The 27,922-nt window shown below is 37.0% G+C and overlaps 1 protein-coding gene across 1 annotated transcript in view; it reads right to left on the bottom strand.

Moving 5' to 3' along the window:
• Nucleotides 1-27,922, bottom strand: part of LOC144373801 (transport and Golgi organization protein 1 homolog) — a 95,954-nt gene that overhangs the window by 57,270 nt on the left and 10,762 nt on the right. Inside the window, exons 4-6 of the mRNA XM_078036788.1 lie at nt 26,821-26,935; nt 25,879-26,032; nt 22,358-22,523 (exon numbers count right to left, since the gene is read on the bottom strand). Coding sequence (XP_077892914.1) covers nt 22,358-22,523; nt 25,879-26,032; nt 26,821-26,935 — 435 coding nt within the window. The remainder of the gene's footprint in view (nt 1-22,357; nt 22,524-25,878; nt 26,033-26,820; nt 26,936-27,922) is intronic.

The raw sequence follows: 27,922 nt of genomic DNA, 5'->3' as shown, positions 1-27,922 counted from the left end.
GGGAAATGTACAACCTCAGTGAGATACTACTTCACATCTATCAAGATGGTTATAATCAAAAAGATAATAATAAGTTGGCAAGGATGTGGATCAATGGGAGCCCTCACACACTACTGGTAGGAATAGACTACAGACCTAAATGTAGCAGCTAAACCTATACAACTTCTGGAAGAAAATATAAAAAGCTGCTTGGCAGAGGCTTTTAAAACTAACTAGCTCTCTCTGCCTCATGCTCTCTTTTTTCCTCTCCTCAAAAACTTTGTCTCATGCTGGGCGTGGTGGTGCATACCTGTAATACCAGTGGCTCAAAAGGCTGAGGCAGGGGGATTGCAAGTTCAAAGCCAGCCTCAGCAAAAGTGAGGCACTAAGCAACTCAGTGAGACCCTGTCTCTAAATAAAATACTAAATAGGACTGGGGATGTGGCTCAGTGGTGGTATGACCCTGAGTTCAATCCCCAGTACCAAAAACAACAACAACAACAAACTTTGTCTATTGTATATTCATTGTTATGGAAATGGAAAGGTAAGCTGACAGACTAGGAAAAAGTATTGGCAAAACATATCTCTCTCAAGAGAATGATATCTAGGATATACAAATGATTCTTACAACTTATTAATAAGAAAAATCACCCAATTTGAAAAGATGGGCAGAAGACTTTTTTTCTTCACCAAAGTAGACACAAATATGGTGAATGTGCACATGAAAGGATATCCAAAATAAGTTGAAATGTAAATCAAAACTGCAATGTTATTACACATACAGTAGGATGGACAAAATTTAAGACTCATCATAACAAATGTTGACAAAGATGAAGACTATGGTATCTCTCTTAGAACTGCAAATTATAACATGTAGTATAAACAATGGCACAAACTGTTAGAAAACTGTTTGGCAGTTGTTTTACAAATTAAATCACATCTGTCGAGATATTTACTCCAGAGAAATAAAAGCATACATCCACACTGAGACTTGTGCACAACTATTCATGGTGGTTTTATTTGTAATAGTCAAAAAATCCCCAATGTTGGACTGTGGGAACATGTCTGTCTTACATGCCTCAGAACCCTTATACTCATATTAACCATATAGTAGACATTTGATTACTAACTATTACATGAATGTAGAGATTGATTTTTTACTGTTAATAGAGCTTCTCTTTTATTAAATATAACAGACAAAAGAAAATCACGTATAGCACAATGAATTATCACAAAGTAAACATATCCACTGAACCTTAACCCAGGTCAAGAAATTGAACATCAAATGCACTTTCATGAGCCCTTTCTCATTGCTCCCCTAATTATTCCCTCCACTCCCCCAGACTTAGGCACTATTTTAACTTCTAATAACAAGGATTAGATTTGCCTGTTTTGTTACTTTATACAGTGTAATCATACACATGTGTTCTTTGGTATGTGGCTTTTTTAGCTCCATATGTATTTTTATAAGATTTATCCAAGTTGTTGAATGTGAAGGTACTTCTTATTTTCATTGCTTAATAATTTTTAATATTTAATTTATAATAATTGTATAAATATAACCTGGTTTACTTAAAAAAATCCCCAATGTATATCAATAGGAAAATAGATAATAAATTTTGGAAACATACTTAGTAAAAATAAAGAACTATTGATAATAGCAAAACCAGGGAGATTCTGAATGAAATAAACTAGACAAAAAGTAATATGTATTGAAAATTCTTTTTTTTTTGTACTCCCTAGTACAAATATCCAGGGGTGCTCTACTGCTGAGCCACATCCCCAGCCCTTTTTATTTTATTTATTCATTTATTATTAATTTTTTTTTTTGCTATCAGAGATGAAACTCTTGGGAACTAAACCACTGAGCCACATCCCCAGCCCTCTTTTGTATTTTATTTAGAGATAGGTCCCAATGAGTTACTCAGGGCCTCATTAAGTTGCTAAGGTTGGTTTTGAAATCCCAATTCTCCTGTTTCACCATTCTGAGCCACTGGGATTACAGATGTGTGCCACCATGCCCAGTTTAGTTTTTATTTTGAAACAGAGTCTGGCTCAGTTCCCCAAGTTTGCCTCAAACTTGCGATCCTCCAGCCTCAGCCTCCTGAATATCTGGGATTACAGACTCTGCCACCACCTTCCAGCAGATTCAGTTATATTTAAAGGTAGAAAGTTATAAACCAGGTAAATCCTAGTAAAGGTCTTAGTAAAAAAATAAAATAATAGCACTATGCTTGGTCACAATATGGTAAATCAGAAAATGACAAGAAATATCCATTTTCTGTGAGGTTGACCAGAACAGTATCATTTCTCAATGGATTTCAAAGGGTCTCCTTCCTTCTTTCCCCCCCGCCCGCCCACCTTTCCTTCCCTCCCTTCCTTCCTTCCTTCCTTCCTGAGTTTTGGCGTGTGTGTGTATGTGTGTGTGTGTGTGTGTGTACATCATCTTCTGTGCCAATGTAAGAGATTCAGGCAATGGATCAACCTTTACACCTGTGCCGAAGGACCCCAATCTTGGATCTATCTCCAAGGGTGGAGGTGACTCTAGATCCTCATTATAATCTCGAGAATGGGAACTCCTAAATTATAAACAGGTCTTTCTTGGTAACACCAGTTTCCTCCTTGGTAAAAGTTAGTGTAGTGGGAGGGTGGCAAGGGCCCTACCCTGCCACAAAATAAATGCTAAAAAGTATTTTGGTACAAATTGTAAACACTAAAGAGTTAAAAGTAAGAGATGAGTCTTGGGATTTGAGCTAGACCTGGATAAATACATAGGATTCAGATTCTAAAAAGAGAATAAAAGGCAAGTGAATTAAACAGCATAAAAGACTCAGCAGAAAGAAGTATGTTTAAAAAACAGTAAGGACACCTCATTTTGCTGAGAGGAAAGGATTCTATAAAGGATGACATATTTGTGTGCTTAGGTCAGATTATGAAATTCCTTGAAAATCAAGCATAAGGATTTAGACTTAATAGAATAAAAATGCATAAAATATTAGACTTTAAGTAAAGGGATCATATAACTTAAGTGGAATTTAAACAAGTATCTTGTCCTTAAATCCAGGGAAGATGGAGGTTTAGGCTGGGCATAATGAGTAGAGCTGAGGCACTCCCCACAATTAAAAAGTCATGTTGAAGTGTACTGTACTAATGGAAGTGAGTCATATACAAGGCAAGGTCTTCTGCCAGCATCTACTGTTTGTCTAGCCCTGACAAATATTATTCCACTTTCAACTGTACAAAGAAAGAAACTCAAACATCTGAAATTGCCACTAATATATGGCATGTATATGAGTTCCTGTTTCTGGTTCTGCCTAATTTACCTTGGCATTCTTTTCACAGAGGTCAAATATTTGGTGTGTTGAAATAAATGCAGAACAGACATTGGGGACTTGTGGCCTGCACATCTCAATTTCCACAGTGCACTGTTGGGCTTTATCCATTTAGTTTTCAGAAATATAAATTACTTCCTTACGAGAACAACAGCAGAAGTAAGGAATACAGCCAAAAGGATTGTAGTCAGAAGTCTAATTGTGTGACTATAGGCAAATCATTAATTTTCTGAGTCTCAGATATTTCATCTATACAAATATGGGTCAAATTTAAAATTTTATAATTCATTTTTAAAGAAGAAATAGAGATAATATATGAAAGATTGCCCATTTATGTGGTTTAAATAATTAAACAGCAAAATCCTGGCGGTTACAGCCAATATAGACAATTGACAAAGCAACAAAAGTCTTGGCAATAAATGCTTTCATTACTAAGGAGACATTTTTAGATAGTTCCTACTCTGGAAACTGTTCTCTTCTCACTGAAACAAAGTAAGGCTGATAACATCCTCCCAAAGTGTGCTTGGAAGATCACAAGCACCTCTTGGAGGAGACAGGGAGAGTGGAGGAGAAAATATGTTCTTCGGGATAACATATAGTCTACCAGAGCATACACTGAAGCAAAGCAAACCCTCCTGAATCTTCAGCATTTTAACTGATGCATGCAGTATAAAATTAGAAACAGGACCATAAACACTATTATGAAGACTATACTCAGTGGGGGACACTGAACAAACATATATGGGAAAGTAAGTTCTCTGTGATTCGTATGAAATCTCAGTCTTACCCAAATCCACATGAAATTTGAAATGGTTTGGAATACATAAGAAGATCAGTGAATGACATCAAACCCAAATGATGAAATAGGGAATCTGAACATGATCTTTCTCTTATTTCTCACTGATCCCTTAGAACCACCAATAGAAATATAATATTAACTCTACATGTAAATTAAATTTTCTAGAAGTCATATTTTAAAAAATAAGACAGATGAGCTTCATTTAATAACACATTTTACATAATTCAATATATTCAAAATGTCATCCTTTTAATTTGTAATCAAAATTAAAATATAACTGTTATTTTACATTCTTCATAATAAGTCTTTGATATCTGACTTATGGCACATCTCAGCTCAAACTGGGCACATTTAAAGACAGTCGCAGCATAAGAAAGTAGGGATTGTAAATTAACACTAGGCCATATCATATACTTGCACTTATTTTAAAGAAAAGCCAAGTTTAATAGTATGTTTTAGGTTTTAAAATATTTTTGGCCAACCTCTCTTGGTACTTACGCAGAAGTGAGAAAAGATGATTGAAGGTATCTCAACATCCCTCTTTTTTTTTCACTCAGAGGTTAAGATTTCTGTTGCAATAGCTAGGGATTGCATTGTCATTTTTGATGAATCTCAAGTCTATAATCAAAAAGTGTAAGTCATCATTAGGTTCCTACACTTGTCATTCTTTTATTATTTTTCATTGTTATCTTAAATATACTTACTTCTTGACAAACATAAAGAAATAAAGAATTATATTTAAATGGATAATAAAAAAATTTGACTGCATAAAATCCCTTTTCGTTTTAGGTAGACCCACTGGTACAAACAAGTCACCTGGGTGGTCTATTTTTCTTTGGTAACAGGGCTCTAGACCACTGAGTCACATCTCCAGCCCTATTTTGTATTTTATTTAGAGATAAGGTCTCACTGAATTGTTTAGGGCCTTACTTTTGCTGAAGCTGGCTTTGAACTCATGATCCTCCTGCCTCAGCCTCCAGAGCCACTGGGATTACAGGCATGCAGCACTGCATCCGGCACCTGCTCTGTTCTCTTACTTAACTGCAACTGTGTTTTCCTTGGTAGATTACTTCTTTGCACCAGGGTTTCTTGATAGAACTCTATTGGTACTTTGGTTTGGACTATTCCTACTAGCTGAAGGTTATATACTATCTATGGGCCTGGCCAAAAAATGTTAGTAGTTTCCTCAGTGATGGTGAAACAACAACAAAATGCCTCCAGGCATTTCTAAACTTCTCTTGATAAGACTAGTATTACTCTCCCAGTTTGAGAGTCACTGCTTGAGAGTCACTTGCAGAGTTAGTTAAACTCTGATCATTTAACAAAGCACCTTTAGTTGTAAGTATCCTATATTTTGTAGTTTGCAAGTATTCTGTATTTTGTAATTTCTCTTATCAGCTAAAAAGAAAGGATTATAAAATCAACATTTAAGGCCGGGCTTCATGATGCACACTGTAATCCCAGTGGCTCTGGAGGCTGAGGCAGGAGGATATTGAGTTCAAAGTCACCCTCAGCAATTTAGCAAGGCCTTAAGTAATTTATGGATTTCCTATGTCAAAATAAAAAAAAATGTAAAAAAAGGGCTGGTGATGTGGATCAATGGTTAAGCACCTAGATTCAATCCCCTGTGCCCATCCTCCACAAATCAACATTTTAAAAACCAGAATCACTAAAACATCAAAGAAACTCAAAGGTCCTTGTAAACACAACTGACTTTGCTTCAAAGGTTTTTTGCTTTTTGTTTTCCACTTCAAGTTAACACTACCTTTAAAAAAAATCACATTTTTTAATTTATTTTTTCTGACCTCTAAGAGGGATCTTACATTTTTCTACTTCCCTTTCCAAGACTATTCCCTCTTTTGCACTGTGTAATCTTGAATTTAAATCTGAATTAGTTGCATTGATTTTCCCTTGTGTTAATAGTCAAATTATGATACAATTTGAATTATTGAAATGCACAGAGGGGTTTCTTTTATTATTTTTAATGAAAACTCATATCTTTAAAATTAGCACCTAGGGGACTATAGGTGGAGACTTAATATGTAGAGTCATCAGCATGATAATTGTAATTAAATAAACACAAATCAGTTCATGATAGCTGATTTCATTTACTATTATAATCAGCTTTCTCTTCTATAACATAGCACAATTAGTCCTAAATTGACATTCACTAATTGTATATTAGAGTTTCAAGGAAAACAATGAAGAGTTAGTGACTATCATAATGATTGAGATGTGTTTTGATATCAGTAATTATTATTATTTTTAAGATGGGGGTCTTGCTATTTTGCGTAACCTGATCTCCAACTCCTGGACTCAAGCAATCCTCCTGGCTTGGCCTTCTGAGTAGTTAGGACTACAAGTCACCAAACCAGCCCAGTAATTATTGTTTAGTAGATCTCTTTTTGGACACTAAAATCACTACTAATATGATTGTATATGTTTGAAATTGGTTTTATGAGCAACATACAGATTTGATGCAATTCCCATCAAAATGCCCACGAATTGGTGTGAATATACTTTGTATACAAAGAGAAATATGAAAAATTGTGCTCTATATATGTAATATAAATTGTAATGCATTCTGTTGTCATATATAAATTTAAAATAATAATAATAATAATAAATGTCATTTTCCAGACCTAGAAAAAAACAGTCCTGAAATCCATTTGGAAGAATAAAATATTCAGAATAGCCAAAACAATTCTAAGTCAATAAGCAAGCTGGAGGCATCATCACATACCTGACTTCAAATTGTACTACAAAGCTATTGAAATAACCACTGCATGGCTCTGTCATAAAACCAGATACATAGACCAATGGGAAAGAAGAGAAGACACAGAAAAAGATCCAACACAGTTAACAGTCATCTGATTCTTGACAAATATGCCAAAAATATATTGGGAGAAAAGACAGGCTTTAAACAAATGGTGCCAGGAAAATTGGTTATCTATATGTAGACAAATAAGACTAGACCCTGTACAAACTTGAAAGAGATCAAAAGCCCAGGAATTAGACCAGAAACTATGCAAATCCTTGGAAGAAAATATAGGTTTGAGACTCCAGCATATAGGTACAGGCAAAGGCTTTCTTATTAGAACTCCTAAAGCTCAGAAAATAATGACAAAAGTTAATAAACAGAATGGCATCAAATTAAAAAGCTTCTGCACAGCAAAGGAAATTATTAGTAACATGAAGAAAGAACCTACGGAATGGGAGAAAATATATTTGCTAACTATTCTTTTTTTAAAAAAAAAGAGAGAGAGACAATTTTTTAATATTTATTTTTTAGTTTTCGGCGGACACAACATCTTTGTATGTGGTGCTGAGGGTTGAACCTGCACTGCATGCATGCCAGGCGAGCGTGCTACCGCTTGAGCCACATCCCCAGCCCTGCTAACTACTCTTTGACACAGGATTAATATCCAGACTATATAAGAAACTTTAAAAAACTTAATACCAAAACCTCAAATAACCTAGCTTAATTGGGCAAATGACTTAAACAGATTCTTCTCAAAAGAAGAAATAAAAATGGACAACAAATCTATGAAAATGTTCAACATCATTAGCAATTAGGGAAATGCAAATCAAAACTACAGTGAGCTTTCATCTCACTCTAGTCAGAATAGCAGCCACCAAGAATATGAACGATATGGGGCTGGGGTTGTGGCTCAACAGCAGATTGCTGGGGCTGGGGATGTGGCTCAGGTGGTAGCGAACCTGTCTGGCATGCGCGCAGCCCAGGTTCGATCCTCAGCACCACATACAAACAAAGATGTTGTGTCTGCCGAAAACTAAGAAATAAAAAAAATGTTAAAATTCTCTCTCTCTCTCCCCCCGCCCTTAAAAAAAAAAAAAACCAGCAGATTGCTTGTCTAGCACGTGCGAGGCCCTGGGTTCGATCCTCAGCACCACATTAAAAATAAATAAATAAAAATAAAGGTATTGTGTCCAACTACTTAAAAAAAAAGAATATGAACAATAATAAATGCTAGAGAGAATGTGGAGAAGAAGGGACACTTTTTTCTCTGTTGATAGGATTGTAAATGAATATAACCACTATTGAAATCAGTATGGAGGTTCCTCAAAAGACTAGGCAGGAAACCACCATATAACCCAGCTATACAACTACTCAATGTTTATCCTAAAGAATTAAAGTCATAATACTAGAGTAGTACATGCATACCCATGTTTATAGCAGCACAATTCACAGCTGCCAAACTATGGAACCAAACTAGGTGCTTATCAAGTATGAATAAATAAAGAAAATGTGGCATATACACACAATGGAGCTTTATTCAGCCATAAAGATGAATTATGTCATTTGCTGGAAAACGGATGAAACTTGAGAACATTCTATTACACAAAATAAGCTAAACTCATAAGATCAAGGGAGCATATGTTTTCTCTCGGATGTGGAAGCAAGAGAGGAAAAAGGAAAAGAAAGTTAAAATCAAAAGGAGATCAGTAGAGTGTAGGAAAGGGACCAGGAGATGGAGGAGTGAAGGGAAAATACTGGGGAATGATATAGGCCAAACTGGAGTGTTATATTGTGCATGTGGAAATATGTAACGACAAATACTGCCATGATTTACAACTATAATGTATCAACAAAAAAAATGGAAAAAATAAAAGAAAGCAAACAAAAGAACAGAATTGCTTTCATGTATGCATGTATGTATGTATGTATACAGCCTAGCCAAACATCTATTGTGAGCATAAACATTAATACTCTGGAAAAGTGATGAGCCTGACACTGTTTTTTTTTAATTGTTATCTTTATTCCTTTTTTCCCCTCCCTCCCTCCCTCCCTCCCTTCCTTCCTTCCTTCCTTCTTTCATTCTTTCCCCTCTCTCTCTCTCTCTCCCTCCCTCTCTCTCCTGTCTCTTCTCTCCCCTCCCCCCCCTCTCTTATTTCCCAGGCTGGCCTAAACTCCTAGGCTCAAGTAATCTTCCTGCCTCAGCTTTCTGAGTAGTTGTGACTGTTGGAGCACACCAAGATGTCCAACAATAACACTTGCTTTTGTAAACAAAGTTTTATTAGAACACAGAAACTTATATTATTTACCCACAGTCTAGGCTGTTTTGTGCTACACTGGCACTTGAGTGGCAATGAAGACTTGCCTACAAAGTCTAATATATTTATTATCAGTCTCTTTTCAGGAAAAGTTTGTTGATCCCTGATTAGATTATAGATTAAAGTCAGCAGAATAAATATATAAACATTTCTTTTCTTACGACTAAAATTGGCTGTATGAAATGAGATAAATGATCTATTAATTGCCAAGATAAAAGTCTCTTCCCTATAGAAAGTGTGTATTCAGGACTAGAAATCTTGGCACTGTGTCATGTCAAATGTAGGAAAAAACCTGGCAGTTCATTTTGATGAGACTTAAGAAATTTCTTTTCCAGGGCATTTTGAGGTTTATCTAAACTTTGTAGATAATACAGGGAAGAACATTTTAATCTGCAAATAGATTATGTTCATTATTAGTTTGTAATCATTTCACAACTATCATATAATATTAAAGCATCATAAGAGACTGCCTATCATAATAGAAACTTTTATGCCTCTAGCCATTAACATGTATTTTTCTAGTTATTGTAGACTCATACTTTTAAGTTAGTGCTATTGGTAAAATATATGATTATTTAAGTCTGATTGCCTTACTAATTTTGACCAGTTTATTTTTCAGATATCCATTTTGGGGTTTACTCTTTCAATTAATTTTTCGTTCCATGGACAATGAAATTGTTGTTGAGTATATAAGATGTTGCAGTTTCTATGTAAGTTGACCTAAGTGTCTCTACCACTATTGATGGGCAAAGATAAAAGTAAGTTAGTATTTTTACTTGAAACTGTAATAGATCTAATGTACTTGATTTGTTTTCCTGACACAAAAGAGTATAAAACTAGAAAAACTAAACATTTTCAGGTATTAATTTCAGACATGACTGTAGGCCTGGTGCACAAAACACAATTAGGGAGATGAAGCTCAAGTAAGATGGTGGTCATACTGAGTTAAGGAGAAAATTATCAAAGTGCAAGATTATCATAGTGGTTGGAATTTTGTGGACAAGAATGTCTGAGCTATTTATGGTGGGTGCAATGTAATTATGTGTATGTTAGAGAGAGAATACTAAAAGCCTGGAGGAAATTCATTTTTGATATGAATGTACCAGATGAGACTCTGTAAGGCTTAGCAGAGTTTGACTGCTATAAAGGAGACTGAAGATGATGCTAAATGGCAATGTTGGAAGAAATGGTTTCCAGCAGAGTCAGGTTGCAGCAGCTTCACTAATATATCAGGTACTTAATTAAGAGTTCAGGAATAAGCCTTAGCAAAAAGAACCACACACAAAAGAGCAATGGGAAAATGGTAGACCTAAATTTAAAATCAAAATTGATTCATGCTGAAAATGTATGTGGCAGCCAGAAAGGAAAAAGGAAAAGAAAGGTGTGTGTGTGTGAAAGGAATCTGACGACAATCAAAGGGAGGTCAGTAGAACAGAGGAAAGGGATCAGGGGAGAGAGGAAAGCAGGTAAAAGAGAAATACTCGAGAATGATATTGGCTAAGTTTTATCACTGTATTGTACATATGTATGAAAACATAACAACAAATCCCACCATTATGTACAAGTATAATACACCATGAAATATGGAAATAAAGAAAAATACCAAACCTAGTGAGGCGAGGTGGAATATGCTTATAATCCCAGTGACTCAGGTGGATGAAGCAAGAGGATCACGAGCTCAAAGCCAGCCTTAGTAAATCGAGGTGCTAAAGCAGCTCAGCAAGACCCTGTCTCTCAATAAAATACAAAACAGGTCTGGGGATGTGGCTCAGTAATTGAGTACCCTGAGTTCAATCTCTGGTACCAAATAATAATAATAATAATAATAATAATAATGATAATACCAAATCTAATATGATCAAAACAATTCACCAGTAATTAGCCTGCATGACACATAAAACAGAATATCCTTTATAAGAAGACAATATAATCCAGACTTCCTATGATGTATCATCTATAAATGACCAGAATATAATTAAAATTTTTTTTTTGGTACCAGGGATTGAACCCAGGGGTGCTTAACCATTGAGCCACAACCTCAGCCCTTTTTTTGCATTTTATTTAGATACAGGGTCTCATTGAGTTGCTAAGTGCATCCCTTAATTGCTGAGGCTAGCGTTGAACTCTTTTTTTTTTTAACAATTTCAATTTTTAATAATGGAAACATTTTGCTATTCCAGAAAAAATTTCAGGGGAGAAAAATCTTCCCTATAAAAATAAACTCATCAAAATTATAAATATTATAACTTTTTTACTTCTGCAATTTAAAATGCTCCCCTGCAATACCACCCCTGCATATAACACCTTTCCTGTACCATCACATTTTGAAGAGAAAAGAGTATTACAGCAAAGCTCAGTTTTAATTTAACGTAACATTTGTAAAATGACTTTTTAAAATCTCTGGCCTTCAGAGCCTTTATTCTTATTTTACAACATTAAAAATGCTGCTGTAGTAACCAGTGTTTGGGAGAGAACATCACTTTTCTAGAACCATGAACAGACAGAATTTTAATACAGTAACTTCCAAATTGTAACTTGTAGTACACATGACAGGGAGGTTTGGATAAACACAGAGGAGAATATGCCTATTTCAGACAATCTACTTCAAGTAAAAAAAAAAAAAAAAAAGAATTCACAGTTACCCAACAGCTAATACTTCAGGTTCTAACAGTGTCATGAATCTGAGAAACAAATGCTTCACAAACTATAGGCATATAGAATATCATTAAATTTTGCCAGAATGCAAAGAAGATAGAAAAATGAGAACCACAAGAGAAAATGTCACATATAAAAAAAGTTCCGTGAGCTGACCCAGATGTTAGGATTAGCAGAAAAAAAATTTAAAAAGTTTTTATAAAGAATTTCAAGGAATTAAAGAAAAGCTTAATCATAATGAATAAGTAGATATGGGTGTCAACATATAAATGAAAAATTTCTTTTAAAAGAAATAAAAAGTACAGTATTTGAAATGAAAAATTCATGAAACAAATCTATCATCAGATTATATAGTGCAAAAACATCAAAAAGTTAACTTGGAGATAGACCAATTAAAATTATCTGGTCTAAAAATCAGAAAGAAAAAAATAGAGACTTGGTTACTATCATTACAAAGTGACCTAATATACATATAATTAGATTTCTAGAAGAATAGAGGCATAAATTGTACAGAAAAAATATTTAAGACAATGATGGCTAAAATTATCTCAAATTAACAAAAAAGATGTTAACAGATTTAGGAAACTCAGTGAATACTAAAGTTAGTTACAAAGCAAATCACATCTAGATGCATCAGAGTCAACTGTAAATAATCAATTAGGAGGAAAAAGGTCTTGAAGGTAATTAGAAAAAAGTGGTGTGTTACGCATAGGTAAAAATGACTAAAATGATAGCTGACTTCTTATCAGAAATGAGAGATTAAAGTGAACGGAAAGGTTTAAGGTGCTAGAAGACAAAAACTGCTAATCTAGGATAAGTACTCTTCAAAACTGAAAGCAGAATAGACATTTTCAAATAAATAAAAAGTAAGAAAATTCAATACCAATAGATCTCTACTATTAACAATGCTAAAAGAACCTCTTCAGGATAAAAGGAGATGATCCATCAGGTAGAAACAGATGCACTGTGTGTTTTAGTTCACTGTGTAATAAATTTAATGATTTAAAATAAAAATTCTTTGTTATTTCTCCTTATTCTATGATTTGACTTTACATAACCTGATGGGTCCTTTGCTCTAGGTATTTATTAGTGCTTATGTGGTTTCCTTTAGCAGGGATTGTTTAACCAAAGGTAGAACTGACAAAATAGCTTTGTTTAAATGTCTGCTAGCTCAACTGGTTGGGTCAGGCTTATCTCCTCAAATGCTTTTAGTCATTCAGTCATTCTAAAATTTTTTATTTGTTGATTAGATTTCTAGAGGATAAAAGTAGAAGGTATACACCTTCCCAAGGTGTTAGGTCTAGGATTGACATGGCATCACTTTCACCAAAAATATATTTTGTTCATTAAAACAAGACAAAAGACCAGCCCAGACTCAGCGGGTGGGAAAATAGATATTACTTCATAATGAGAGAAGCAACATGATACAGGAATGTGGAGAATTTGGGGTAGATATTTTTAAAGACAATGCACCATAAACAGAAATGAAAAGTACTAGAAATACTAAAATGTAGGTAAATATAAAAGACAATATGTATACATATTTATTCTTTTAATTTCTTGGAAACATGACTAAGGTAAAAAACATAGGGTATACAGCTGTAATATGTATGACGACAAAGCACAAAGGACTTGGGGAGATGTGAGAAAGTATCACAATTTAAATTATGAAAACTGTGATAAATTAAAGAATGCATTTCATAATTCCTGGAAACATTGCTAAAACAATAATGTAAAGCAATAAAGCTAAACGCTAATGGATAAATTAAATAAAATTTAATTTTTATTTAATGTAATTTTATTTAATTACATTAAATAAAAAAATGAATAGAACGAAAACAAGAAATAGATAAAAATACATCATGAATAGTAAGCCAAGAAGAATGCAGAGGCTATACTAACATCAGATGAATTTAATTCAAGATAAAGAGTTTTATAAGAGATAAGAAAGACATTTCATAATACCATAATGTGTTTTTAAGAACACAGAAACATGACACCATACAACCAAACATTTATATGCCCCAAATATATGAAAGCTGACAAAACTGAAGAGACAAATCTATACTTTGAATTTTTAACACCCTTTTAACAACTTATAGTAATATAAAAAAAATCACTAATGATACACAAGAGTCTGAACAAAACTATCAACCACTTTAATCTTATTGACATTGACTGACAATGCCCAACAACTCCAGAATATATATTCTTTTCTAGTCCTCATGGAAACTTGCAAGATAGGTTATATTCTTGGCAAAAAATTTTAAATATTGAATTTCAGTTTGTTTGCTGATCACAGTAGAAATAAATGGGGTATTCTTTAATAAAACTGGTCATTAAATAAAAGCCCTACAAATCATCAATAAACAGTGTTTTAGTTATCTATTGTTATATTTTTAAAAATTCCAAAATTTAGTGGCTTTAAAAAATAACCATTTGCCAGGAGTGGTGGTGCACACCTGTAATTCCAGTGGCTCAGGAGGCTGAGGTAGGAGGATCGAGAGTTCAAAGCCAGCCTCAGTAATGGCGAGGCACTAAGCAACTCAGTGACACCCTGTCTCTAAATAAAATACAAAATAGGGCTAGGGATGTGGCTCAGTGGTCGAGAGCCTCTGAGTTCAATTCCCACTACCAAACAAACAACCATTTTATTTCTCATAATTTTGTAAGTCAAGACTTTAACCAAGGTTCTGCTCCAGCGTCACCTAGGCTCACCCATACAGCACACGCCTGATTTAGACTACAAGGTCTGAGATGGCTTTGTATGTCCGGAACTAAGGTGCTGACTGTTGGCTTTATATAGTCTCCCTTTCCATGTGGTCTTTCATATGTCAGGGGCTTTCTTCAAATGGACTCTCCCTCCAGTAAGATAGCCTGAGCTTCTTTACAGTGTGGCACAGGGTACCACAGAGAAGAAAAAATGAGTTTGTGCCTTTAAAGGATACAGTCAGTCCTTCCTCAAGTCTCAATCTTGGGTAGGATCTTGGTCCATGCATTTTGGGGGAATTTATAGTTGGATGACATTTTAATCTACATTACTATGTGAAATGTCTTTTTGTTTTTATGATTTCATTTTTGCTACATTGTTCCTTTTCCATACAATTAACTACAATATAGGATAATCTATTAACGATAATGTCTCTTCAATTGGTTGTGTGAAGCTTGCTCTATAATAATTTATATAGAAAGAACTTATGGGAATAATATTCTCTAAATGACAATTTCCTGATTTAAAAACATATAATTTGTAGCCAGTACAATAGTGCATGCCTATAATCCTAGCTACTCAGGAGGTTGACAAGTAGGAGAATGGTAAGTTTGAGGAGAGCCTGGGCAACTTGGTGAGACTCTGTCTCAAGAAAAATAAAAACAAAACAAACATTAATGACTGCAGATGTAGCTCAGTGGTAGAGCACTCCTCAGTTCAATCCTCAGTGCTGGGGGTTAAAAAAGGTCATTCATCACCATACTAAGACACTCCTTAGAGAAAAGTAATTGCAAGAACATTGTTCTCCTTCCTTGGGATATTTTTTTTTTCCTAGATTGGAATCTAGAAAGCCTTTTGTGTGCTTTATGCTCTCATTATGGGTATGTGGCTTTTTAAATCTTGTTCATGCCATTGGATGTAATATCAGATTTTGGGTTTTTTTTGGTGGTGCTGGGGATTGAACCCAGAGCCTTGTGCGTGTGAGGCAAGTACTCTTCCAACTAAGCTATATCCCCATCCCCAGTGGATTTTTTTTTTTTGGAGGGGAATCTCTTCTGAACACATTTTGTGCCAGATTGTACTTGAGAAAGGGAAGTGATATGTACAGCATGGAACGATATTAGTTTCTGATTTTCCCACTTTTTAAAATCTTTTTTAAAAAATTATTTATTTTTAATTCTAATTTGTTATATATGACAGCAGAATGCATTATAATTCATATTACACATATGGTACACAATTTTTCATATCTCTGGTTGTATACATAGTCACATCAGTTGTGTCTTTTTTTAAGAGAGAGAGAGAGAGAGAGAGAGGGAGGGAGGGAGGGGAGAGAGAGATTTTTAAATATTTATTTTTTAGTTCTCGGCGGACACAACATCTTTTTTTGTATGTGTTGCTGAGCATCGAACCCGGGCTGCATGCATTCCAGGCAAGCGCGCTACTGCTTGAGCCACATCCCCAGCCCCTAGTTGTGTCTTTATATGTGTACTTAGGGTAATGATGGTAATCTCATTCCACTGTTTTTTTCTATCTACTATTTAGATGTATTTGAGAACTTTAAGAAAAATCAGAAATACTCTTTCCTATTTTCATGAAAGCATGAATTTTTAGCCATATAAAATCTGTCCTGATGGGTTTTGGTTATATTTTTATACCTCATGAAAAGAGAAGAAATGTTCGCCAGGACAAGCCTCTAAACTGGAAGCTAATAGCCATGTTATCTTGTGTGCTCTCTTCTTCCACATCATCACTTAGGTTTGAGTGAGGCTAAAAACTAATGACACAAAGAACAGAAGGAAATTTTCTTGTGATTACTGTATATTGTTTAAAGACAGCAAAGAATCAACTATTTGTAGCATTTTGAAAAATCCACGTATAAATTTTTACTAGACTTTAAAATTTCTTCTTTGATACTCTGGTTCTACTCAAATGGTCCACTCTCAGAGGGGAAATTCAGAGAATCCTGGGAGAGTCATTATTTGTGAAGTCATAGTTATGAACAAAATCCTTTCTTGCAAAGACTTTCAAGCTGCCTCCCTTTAGCTTTCACTCATTAGTGCTGGTTGATACCTGATGCTATTAAAAAAAATCTGATCCTTATCTCACACATCCCTCTCACAAATATTGTAGAAGTACATTGTGATCCCACGAATCTTTGTCCATGGCCATCTTTCCCAGAATTCCCCAACTGTCTCTCATTTCACAGGGTTTAATCAACCTCCTTCCATCCTATTTCATATAAAGTAATCAACATTCCTTATAAAAGCTGACAGCACTTGGGTCCCCAGAACAATCCTTGTTGAGAAGGAAAAAAAAGAAATTCATGACCAAATAGTAGAGAAGGCAGCCGAGTCACTTAAAAGCTAAAACTGTAATAAAAGAGAAAAGAATGATCAAGGAACCAATTAAAAGACTATTCATGTATTTTTCTCCTAAGAACCATCAGCCATGCTTCCGTTTGCACAGGTCGTTGGAAAGCAAAGCAAAATCCAAAGGACCACCAGGAAAAGTAACATCTTACTCCCCTAGTCCAGCTGCTGACCCCTCTCCACAATCTCTATTTGCAATGGAAATCTTACACCTTCTGGATGAGACAGAATGATGTAAACCGCTGGCCAAACAAATGGGAAGGCAGCAGCCTATTGTTAGTTCCTGGTTCACTTCCATTAACCAGTACCGGCTACAGGGGCGGGCAACTCCATTTCCACCTTCAAAGGAGGAGTTGGGCGGGGCTAGGTTTTGCGCATGCTCCCAAGGCAGGTTTCTGGGCATGCTCAGCTTACCATATAACTGTGCTTTTTAAAAAACTTGGCATTAAAGATAAAGCAACCTTACTTTATACTTAATTGTGAATGGGCTGCTCTAACTACTCCTCTTTCATATTCATTTGGTATTTTTAACCATGCTTTATGTCTTCACTCTGTTTCAAAGAGGCAGCTGGAGCCCACAGGTCTAGACCCTCATCTGGGTCCTGCCAGAGGAACCATCTACCACAAAGAGAATCAAGACAGTCATCGAAGACAACATTCCAAATTTTTATCCAAGTAGAGAATCCAACAGTTAAACTGTCTGCAAAAATGTAATTTTTTTTGTAGGTAGACTGAAACACTGCAATTTTATTTTGTTCTGAAAACACTGCAATTTTATTTTGTTCTAGTAAATAAAGTCAACCTAGATGAGTACAGAAAAGGGTGGAAACTTGGTACTAAGGTAATCAAATACAACTTAAAAATATGACCACACACATCTATTTTTTCTCTCACCCGAAACAGCTAAAGGACAATACACAGATTTCTAAAAAGATATATGAGGCAATGGTAGATGAAACAGTGCACAAATTCTTTGGAAGATAAAAAGTGGATAAGAAGAGGACAACAAATTCAAAAGAGCTGTGGAACCAAAACACTGGTATCTAGCTGGGGCTGACTGCAGGAACTGAAACCCTTTCAGTTCTCCAAAAACTCAGATGCACAAGCACAGGCACCACAGTATGGAGGAACTGAGAGGATCCGCACACCAAACACCAAGAGCACCACGTGCCCTCAGTTCCCTGTCTTTCCAACTTAAACCACCAATTTCACTGTAATGGTATAGGACTCGTCTTAGGATACAATGAGTTTTCCAGTGAAATCTTCAAATCTGACTCCCCCAGTGCAAAAGCTGGCTTGCCAACCAGTGCTGTTGGCATGAGGCCCAAAGGCCACCCACCTGTTCACAACAGAGCTGCCTGTCAGCTTTGGGGAATTTCACCAGCACGATGATCAAAGGACACCAGATGTTTCAGATAAACTGCTAACAAGAACGAGAGACTCCAAAACAAAACTTTTAAAAAGAGGAGGAAGAAGGAAAAGCAAATAGAGGAAAAAGAGATAATACAGTGGGCAGGGTAACACTTTCTGAAAAGATATAATAAATATCCTCCCTGAGATATATTTTAAAAAGCTATAATAAATGTCCTCGGGGAGGATATTATATCCTTGAAATGGGAATAGGATATGATTAAAACAACAAGCTGAGAACAAGAGTTCTTGAAGAATATAAATGTGATACTATCATAACAAATTTTAAAGATAAAACACAAGAAAAGTCCAAGAACTGTGTTCTGTAAAATAATGCCAATTGCCTAGATTTTGAATTCTCCATATATTCCATAAAAACCACACCAGTCAACAAGGATAATCAAACCACCCCTAATCTAAGCCTACCACAAAATTAGGAGTCGGGAACTACTATAAACTTCCACTTGAAGGTAAACAGAGAATGAACATCCCAAACCAGCTGAGCTCTGAAGCCCTCACTGGTCTGGGGAGGCAGACAGAGACTGCACAGGAGCAGGACAGTGGGGCTCTAGCAGTGCCAGACAGATGAAGTTCATCCTCCAGAATGAGGTCACCCCAGGATGACTGAGATTGGTAGTTCAGAGCAGTGGCTGCTTAGGAATTCAAAGGAAGGGCTGGAAGGAGACGCAGTCAGACATCTAGGGACGCTCTGCTCTTAGGTGAGAAAGGGGTAATGCAGACAGCCTTCGACAGTCTATGGCAGGGAGAAAGAGAGAAGCAATGGGAGGAAATTCAGAAGGACAAAACCAAAAGCCTCACCCAGCCCTTTCCCTACCAGTAAAGGAAGCACCCTACTGAAGCCACTGTGCTTCTCTGTATTGATGAGAGAAAGAATTCTTTTTCGTGGCGGGGTGGGGTGGGGTGGGGAGGGAGGTACTGGAAATTGAACTCATGGGCATGAACCACTGAGCCACATTCCCAGCCCTATTTTGTATTTAATAGAGACAGGTTCTCACTGAGTGCCTCGCTTTTGCTGAGGCTGGCTTTGAACTCATGATCCTCAGCTTCTGGAGTTACCGGGATTACAGGTGTGCACCACTGTGCCAGGCTAGAAGGAACTCTTGAATTAAGAAGCTCAGTAAGGGTGAAAGATATATATAATGAAAATTACAGAACCTTAAAGAAAGAAATCAAAAAAAGACCTTAGAAGATAGAAAGATCTACCTTGCTCTTGGATAGGCAGAATTAATATTATCAAAATGACCATACTTCCAAAAGTGCTATACAGATTTAATGCAATTCCAATCAAAATCCCAATGACATTCCTCATAGAAATAGAAAAACAATCATGAAATTCATCTGGAAAAATAAGAGACCCAGAATAGCTAAAGCAATCCTTAGCAAGAAGAGTGAAGCAGGGGGCATCACTATATCAGACCTTAAACTATACTACAGAGCAACAGTAACAAAAACAGCATGGTATTGGCACCAAAACAGACTTGTAGACCAATGGTACAGAACAGAGGATACAGAGACTAACCCACAAAACTACAATTATCTTATATTAGACAAAGGTACCAAAAACATGCACTAGAGAAAAGATAGCATCTTCAACAAATTGTGCTGGGAGAACTGGAAATCCATATGCAACAAAATGAAATTAAACCCCTATCTCTCACCATGCACAAAACTCAACTCAAAATGGATCAAGGACCTGGGAATAAAACCAGAGACTCTGCATTTAATAGAAGAAAAAGTAGACCCTAATCTCCATCATGTGGGATTAGGCTCCAACTTCCTTAATAAGACTCTTTTGGTGCCAGAATTAAAATCAAGAATCAATAAATGGGATGGACTCAAACTAAAAAGTTTCTTTCTTCTCAGCAAAAGAAACAAATCTGTGAGGTGAATAGAAAGCCTACATCTTGGGAGCAAATCTTTACCCCTCACACATCAGATATAGCACTAATCTCTAGGGTATATAAAAAAACCTCAAAAGCTAAACACCAAAAAAAACCAAATAACCCAATCAATAAATGGGCCAAGGACCTGAACAGACACTTCTCAGAAGATAATATACAATCAGTCAACAAATACATGAAAAAATGTTCATCATTACTAGCTATTAGAGAAATGCAAATCAAAACCACTCTAAGATTTCATCTCACTCGTCAGAATGGCAGCTATTATGGATACAAACCACAATAAGTGTTGGCTAGGATGTGGGAGAAAAAGGCACACTCATACACTGCTGATAGGACTGCAAATTGGTGCAGCCAATATGAAAAGCAGTATGGAGATTACTTGGAAAATTGAGAATGGAAACACCATCTGACCCAGCTATCCATCTCCTCAATCTATATCCAAAGGACTTAAAAACAGTATACTACAGGACACAGATGCATCAATGTTTACAGCAGCACAATTCACAATAGCTAAACTGTGGGACCAACCTAGATGCCCTTCAATAGATGAATGGATTAAAAACTGTGGGGGGTGTGTGTGTGTGTGTATGTGTGTGTATACACACACATACACACACACACACACACACACACACAATGGAATATTACTCAGCAATAGAAGAAAATAAAATCATGGCATTTGCAGGTAAATGGATGGAGTTAGAAAAGATAATACTAAGTTACCCAATCCCCAAAAAACCAAATGCTGAATGTTTTCTTTGATATAAGGAGGCTGATTCATAGTGGGATAGAGAGTGGGAGATGAGAGGAACAACAAGCTCTAGATAGGGCAGAGGGGTTGGAGGGGAAGGGAGGAGGCATGAGGTTATTAATGATGGTGGAATGTGATAATTATTATCCAAAGTACAGGTATGAATACAAGAACTGGGTGTGAATATACTGTGTATACAATCAGAGATATGAAAAATTGTGCTCTATATGTATAAGAATTATAATGCTTTCTGCTGTCATATATGAATAAAAATTTTTAAAAAAGGTCAGTAAAACCCTCTCACACCAGCCCATATTGACTCCCTCTTACTGATACAGGAGAACAGTCATTTTAAAAATAATCATGAGAAAAAAAAAACCCTTTCAAGTCTGAAATTCAAATATTTCAGAACAGAAAATGGACAAAAAGATAAATATTGGGGCTAGGGTTGTAGTTCAGTGGCAGAGTGCTTACTCAGCATGTGTGAGGCACTGGGCTTGATCCTTAGCCACCACATTAAAAAAATAAAATAAGGGCATGCTGTCTATCTACAACTATATATATATATATATATATATATATATATATATATATATATATATATGTGTATATATATATATATATATATATATATATATATATATATATAGAGAGAGAGAGAGAGAGAGAGAGAGAGAAGGGGGAGACACCAAATTCGAGAAAAAAAAAGGAAGACAAAATGATCTCCTACACCTCATGAGTCTTTTTATTTTTAATATGTATATTTTTAGTTGAAGTTGGACACAATGCCTTCATTTTTACTTTTGTTTTTATGTGGTGCTGAGGATTGAACCCAGGCCCTTGCACGTGCGAGGTGAGTGGTCTACCGCTGAGCCACCACCCCAGCCTCCCACCTCATGGGTCTTAAACGACCTAAAGCACATGACATAGTAGTACTGTTGATGAACACAATAAATGTCCATAAATATCAGTTGCAATTTAAAAAACATTCTACTATTGAGAAGAGGAATCACTGTGCAAAGCACCATCATAAAGATAGGAGGTTTACCAAATAAACTCCAGAGAAGATGTCTGCGTCAAGGGAGAAAAGGTTCAAATTTAATCCTTGAGACTGACAGGACCATAAACATTAATATCATCACTTGGATTCAAAGTCCAGCTTCAAGGGAACAAGGATTATTCTGGCAGTTCTTGGACCAGGAAGCCTTAAGAATGTCATCAGATGACTACAGGGCTGGGTAGGAAAGAAAGGTCCCAGAGCAGGACACAGGACTTCCTGTGGGGACGCATCTCACTCACACCCTACCTTGAGGTGATGGAGTCACTGGCTCACCTAACCCCAACTCACTTCCTTCCTCCTGCTCTCTGATCCCTCCTCCAGCTGCAGGCAGGGCATCAGAGGCCCACTGGCTATTCTCTGTCTCTCCCAGGATGGACTCCAGGTCTCCCTCCTCCAGGGTGCTCCCCTCAGAGGACAGCAATTTATCCAAGCCAAATTTCAGTATGTCACTCAACTTGAATGAAGAAAACGAGAGATCCAGTTAGTTCTCATGAAAACACAGATGAGGATGTGTGACTTGCTAAGTGTCTAAATGATACCAGGTAATTCTTTCCCTGATGGACTTTCTTCTCTTCCATCACAAATGACACCTGCCAGGCTGTTTTGAAGTTGGATGAGGAATAAGCAGAGAGGTGATAAATGATGATCAGAGATGTTGACTTTGACAATTATTTACAATACCAAAAAAAATTGGGGCCTCCAATTTTTTTGAGGAGTGGGGGCAGATAAAATGATTCCAGCATCTTCTATAGCACTTCTCACCAGCATTTTTTACAGGCACTTCCAGCAGTCCTGAGAGAACTCAGAGAACCTGTTGGCTACCTTCTTACCTCTCCCACTGCCAAACTCTTATAAAGAGAAGGTGCCACTGAATACCTCATCTCACCATGAGCTGCCACCTGTCCTTGCCAAGCCGCTTTGCTACTACAGTGGTTTATGGGACCCACTTTGGCAAAACCATAACCACCCTGATCACCAGACCCAAAAGCCCTTTCTCAATTTCAATCTCCCTGGATAGTCCTGCAGCACTCCCCATCCTGCCCTCTTGCTCCCCCTAGGGGATATACTCAGCCTACTTCCTAAGGCTACAAGAACCAGAATCTTAGATAGTGTTACCTGGCTTTCATTTGCTACTTGCAACTTTCCACCTCCCTAAGTATTATCTCTTAGGAATTCTGAACCAATTGGGATCCACATCATGGGACTTCATTTTCATTTTGCCCTTTTAGATTTGGTTAGTTATCTCTAGATTGCCTATTCTGTAACTTGGAAACTTTAGCTTGAAAATACCCGAGATGAAAACTATGACAAAAACTAAGCAAAACCATACCTGTTATATTTATATTTAACTTTGGTGTACACATATATATAACCAAGCCAAATGGCTTTGGCATTTAGTACCCAAAACAGAAGAAAGCCTAGTATTTATGATGAGGCTCACTCCATACTGGGACCCTTCCCTCTTCCACTCCTTGGACTATGTCTCCTGGCTTCCCTCGCTACTGCTCACTCACAACATGTCTTTAAGGAACTACCCATTTTTTAAATGAAAACCACTTTATTATAGTAACTAAGAGCATGTAGTTGGAAGTTAAAGAGTGCTCAGATTAGAGTCATGAATCTGATGTTTGGAAAATTTCTTAAGATGGAGGTAAAGACAACGTCTATCTCATTTTTTTGTTATTCTTCTTCTGAAACAACTGGAAAAAGTGCATGTCACACAATGCTTAGCACACAGTACGCATTCAATAAGTGTTCACCGCATCTGTATCTGTTCTCTGTTTCTGTTGTGTTCTCCTTCTAAGACAAGGAACCTGCTTTCCTTTATCAGGACTTCACTGCTCTATACTGCTTAGATTTATCAAACCAGAATCACGTCTTTTACTATTAAATTCTTTTAATAACTTAAAAAAATGTCCTGCTGTATTTTGAGACAAGGCAGTGAGTTATCACCCTTGTTCCTGGCAACCATAAATAACTCACAGTCTGGTGGGGAGGAAAGAATCAAGACAGAACCAGAGTGTGATTTCTTGCCATGGCTTGGGCAGGAAGTCCCACCGAGGTCCTCTCCACCAGCCCATAGTTTGTTCTGGCCCCAGGATCTGGTCCCATGGCAGAGTTTTTGCCTGTGCATTTCACAATGATGTGCTAGCAGCCAATGTCACAGGGAAACCCCTGACTGAATGCCTGGAGCTCCCTCCACTGGGGAACCATCTCCTCTAACTCCTGACACCTGTGCCTTCACAACAGCCCATGATGAGCTCCTCTCCCAACGTCCTGTAAAGAAGTATATTTAGACACCTACAGTGTACACGCACCTCTCTCTCCAGCTTTCACCTTCCATTTGAAATTGCCTCTTCAATAGTGTGAAAATAAAATGCACAGCCTGCCTGGCCACCATGACAGATGAGCATGCAGAAGACTCAAAACACAAAAGGCCAAAGACTCCAGTTACTCTCTAAGATAAACTAAAGTCAAGCAAACAAACAAAACCTAGGGTTCTTCTTTCGGGTTCTAGTACCCCCAAATCTGTGACCCTTTCCTGCAGGTCAGTGACTCCCTAACAAAAACAGCACCTTCCCTGTCTGCAATGCTGATGTGTAAGGATACAGATGTGAGAAAACTGCCATTTTTAGACTCATGCTTGGGCTAGTTGTAAATTTGATGATTCTGCTTGTAATACTATGTAATTTTTTCCCTTTCATATACCTCTTGAATTTTTTGTTTGATAAGCAGATTCTTTTAAAGCCTGGTTTTTCTTGCAAACTTTTCTAATTCCTTTCTTTTCTGAGTCTCCCTCTAACAATAATGTATATTGATTTTTACTACAAACTCTGTTGACTAAAGCCTACATTATCTTCATCTTTCTAATTTCTATCCCTATCTTCCTACTTTCTACTCTCATCTTTCAGGCTTAAAGGCTTAAAGCCATCTTGGAACTTGCTCTCTCTCACTGCCTGCCTCAAAAGAATAGCCAACTCCCGTCATTTCTCTGCAGTTTCCTACAGCAGACTTTCCCACAGCTACTACCTTTTCTCAGACATTTATTACTCTCTTCATGCTTGAATCATACTAGATACTAGGGGTTGATCTCTCTGCATCTAATCCCTCAGAAGGACTTGGGGTATATTATAATATAGGTTCAATTTTATCTCAAAGGCTGCTGCTAAGGAATAACTCTAAACCTCCTACCAAAAGAGAGCTCTCTAGGATATTCTAAGACAGCATTTGATTCCCATCTAATTTTTCCTTCTTCAACAAATTAACTCTAGTGCTTTCATCCCTATATCCTATGGCATAATTTTGAATTACTAATCTTGTTCACTCATCTCTGAGTATGGAATGAGTACTGTAAGTCACTACTCAAAGGGTCTGGGATTAAGGAGGAGGTATGGAACTAATCATCACTGATTAAAAAAAAAGGAAGAAAAAAAAGAACTTAAACAAATTCTCTTTTAACTCGTGGCACACTCATCTTTAGAAGCCATAAAGTGATTAGATCCATGATGTTCAGTTACATGCTCAAAGTCATACATCCAATAAGGGATAAGATGTGAATTTCAATCCAAGTTAGATGGTTCAAAGCTCATTCTCCTTATTCTATTTTCTCTGCCTTTAAATGCCACCCTCATTTTTAGCTTGTATGGCACCTTGCATGTAGTTAGGTACTGAGAGGGTAAGAATTAGGCCAATGAAAAAATGTGTAATTTGCAACAATGGGTGGTTAATGCTGGTCCTTTTTATTTGCATTCTCATCCACAGATAGTACTGGTTATAAATCATGAGACTCTAAAAAGAACACATTTTACCTGGAGGTCAGGATCAGCCAAAAGTTTCTGGGCTCCCAGAGTAAAATGGTCTCTTTCTATGATCATGTTGGTGAGCTGCAGTTTGGAGGCTGCTTTCCTATAAACTATTTTTTCCACAGTGTCTCGGCCAATCGGCTGGATCACTTTCACAGCCCTGTACGGGAGTCAAATGAGAGCAGTGTTAGAAGTCTGCAAAGCTGGGGAAAAAAGCATGCCAGGAAAATACACCCAAAAGGAAGCAAAACCAAATGCCACATTCAGGGAACAATGAAAAGGACACTGCTCATTGGGACCTGAGCATTTGTTAGAGAAATCTGGCCTCAAATTCTTCCTGAACTTTTCCCCAAAAGAGGAAGAGGAAGGAAGACCAAGTGACCACTATTGGGCCTTCATCTGTAGCCAGGATAACCCCTGGCAGGCATGTTACCTCAAGTCAAAGAGTAGCTGAACACAACTTTGTTTCCTCTTTGTGGTACTGGGAACCCAACCCAGGAGAGCTTTACCATGAAGTTATAATCCCAGCCTTAAAAAAAAAAGTTTTGAGACAGGGTTTAGGTAAGTTGCAAGGTTGGCTTTAAACTTGATCTTCCTGCTTGAGTCTCCCATGCTGATAATGATTACAGGCATGTGCACCCACTGGCTTTAACTTCATTTTTAAACTGAATTAGGATCTAATGTGAGAAACATGAACTAAATAAATTCTAAGTTTCTTCTAATCATTTTGGAATTTAACTGTTCTTTTCAACAAAGTGAGTCTGAACTGATCATGGGACCACTGATCCCCCAACATGATTCTACAAGCCAGCAGCACAACGGGGTTCAAACCCAGTGGACTCTAACTCCAACGTGGCATTGTTGTCAGGACTACACAGTCCACCTTTCTCCCCAATCCACAGCTGCAAGCCAACAGAGCAGAAAGGTGCCAATTTCTAACTCACTCACTTGTTCTGGCCAATTCGGTGAGCTCTGGCAGTTGCCCGCAAGTCATTTTGAGGATTAAAATCACTGTCAGAAAAAATAACAGTATCTGCTGCTTTTAAGTTCATGCCAACTCCACCTGAAAACCATACAAAAAAGGAGCATGATCAGCAACACACAAATAAGGAACTAGAAAACACACAAGGCAGGACTGGGTCCTACTGAAAATCTGAAATCAGTCCAACTGACTGGTTTCATCCTTCAAACTGAAATTTCTGCCCCAAACTTCAGGTTTTGACCACCCTACAGTGGTCAAAAGTGCTACCTCACCTTTCATTGCATGAACTGGGAAAATTTAATTATCAAATATAACAGAATGAGAGGTAAGCAGAAGAAAAGGATGCTTAAGTTAATTGCATGAAGACATTTAATATTTGTTTGAAAACCTTGATTGGATTTTGCTTCAAACAGTCTGTGAATAAGGACACAAGTTCTTTCAGAAAACAGCTCCAAAAATAAGAGGTCTGGGGGCTGCAGTTGTAGCTCAGTGATAACACACAAGTGATAGAACACGTGAGGCACTGGGTTCCTTCCTCATCACCACATAAAAATAAATAAAATAAAGGTATCATCTGTTATGGTTTAGATGTGGTGTCCTCCAAAAGCTCACATGTGAGACAATGCAAGAAGGTTTGGAGGAGAAATGACTGGGATATGGCTTTAACCTAATCAGTGAATGAATCGCTAATGGGATTAACTGAGTGGTAACTGGGGCAGGTGGGTGTGGCTGGAGGAAGGGGTTCAGCAGGAACATGGCTAAGGGGTATATATTTTGTATCTGGACAGTGGAGTCTCTCTCTCTTTGCTTTCTGATCATCATGTGAGCTGCTACCCTCAGTCACACACTCCTGCCAGGATGCTGCCTCCCCTGGAGCTCCAAGGAATGGAGTCGGCCTTCTATGGACTAAGACCTCTGAAACCATGAGCCCTCCAATAAACATTCCTCCTCCACAGTTGGTTCTGGTCACAGAGGTGAAAAAGCTGACTAAAACAGTGCCCATCTACAACTAAAAATGTATCTTAAAACAAAGAGAGGTCTGCAGTGGGCAGTAAGAAACACACATGA

This window comes from Ictidomys tridecemlineatus, unplaced genomic scaffold (genome assembly GCF_052094955.1).
Source record: "Ictidomys tridecemlineatus isolate mIctTri1 unplaced genomic scaffold, mIctTri1.hap1 Scaffold_50, whole genome shotgun sequence".
Classification (NCBI taxonomy): domain Eukaryota; kingdom Metazoa; phylum Chordata; class Mammalia; order Rodentia; family Sciuridae; genus Ictidomys; species Ictidomys tridecemlineatus.
This window is presented reverse-complemented; position numbering and strand designations above follow the sequence as displayed.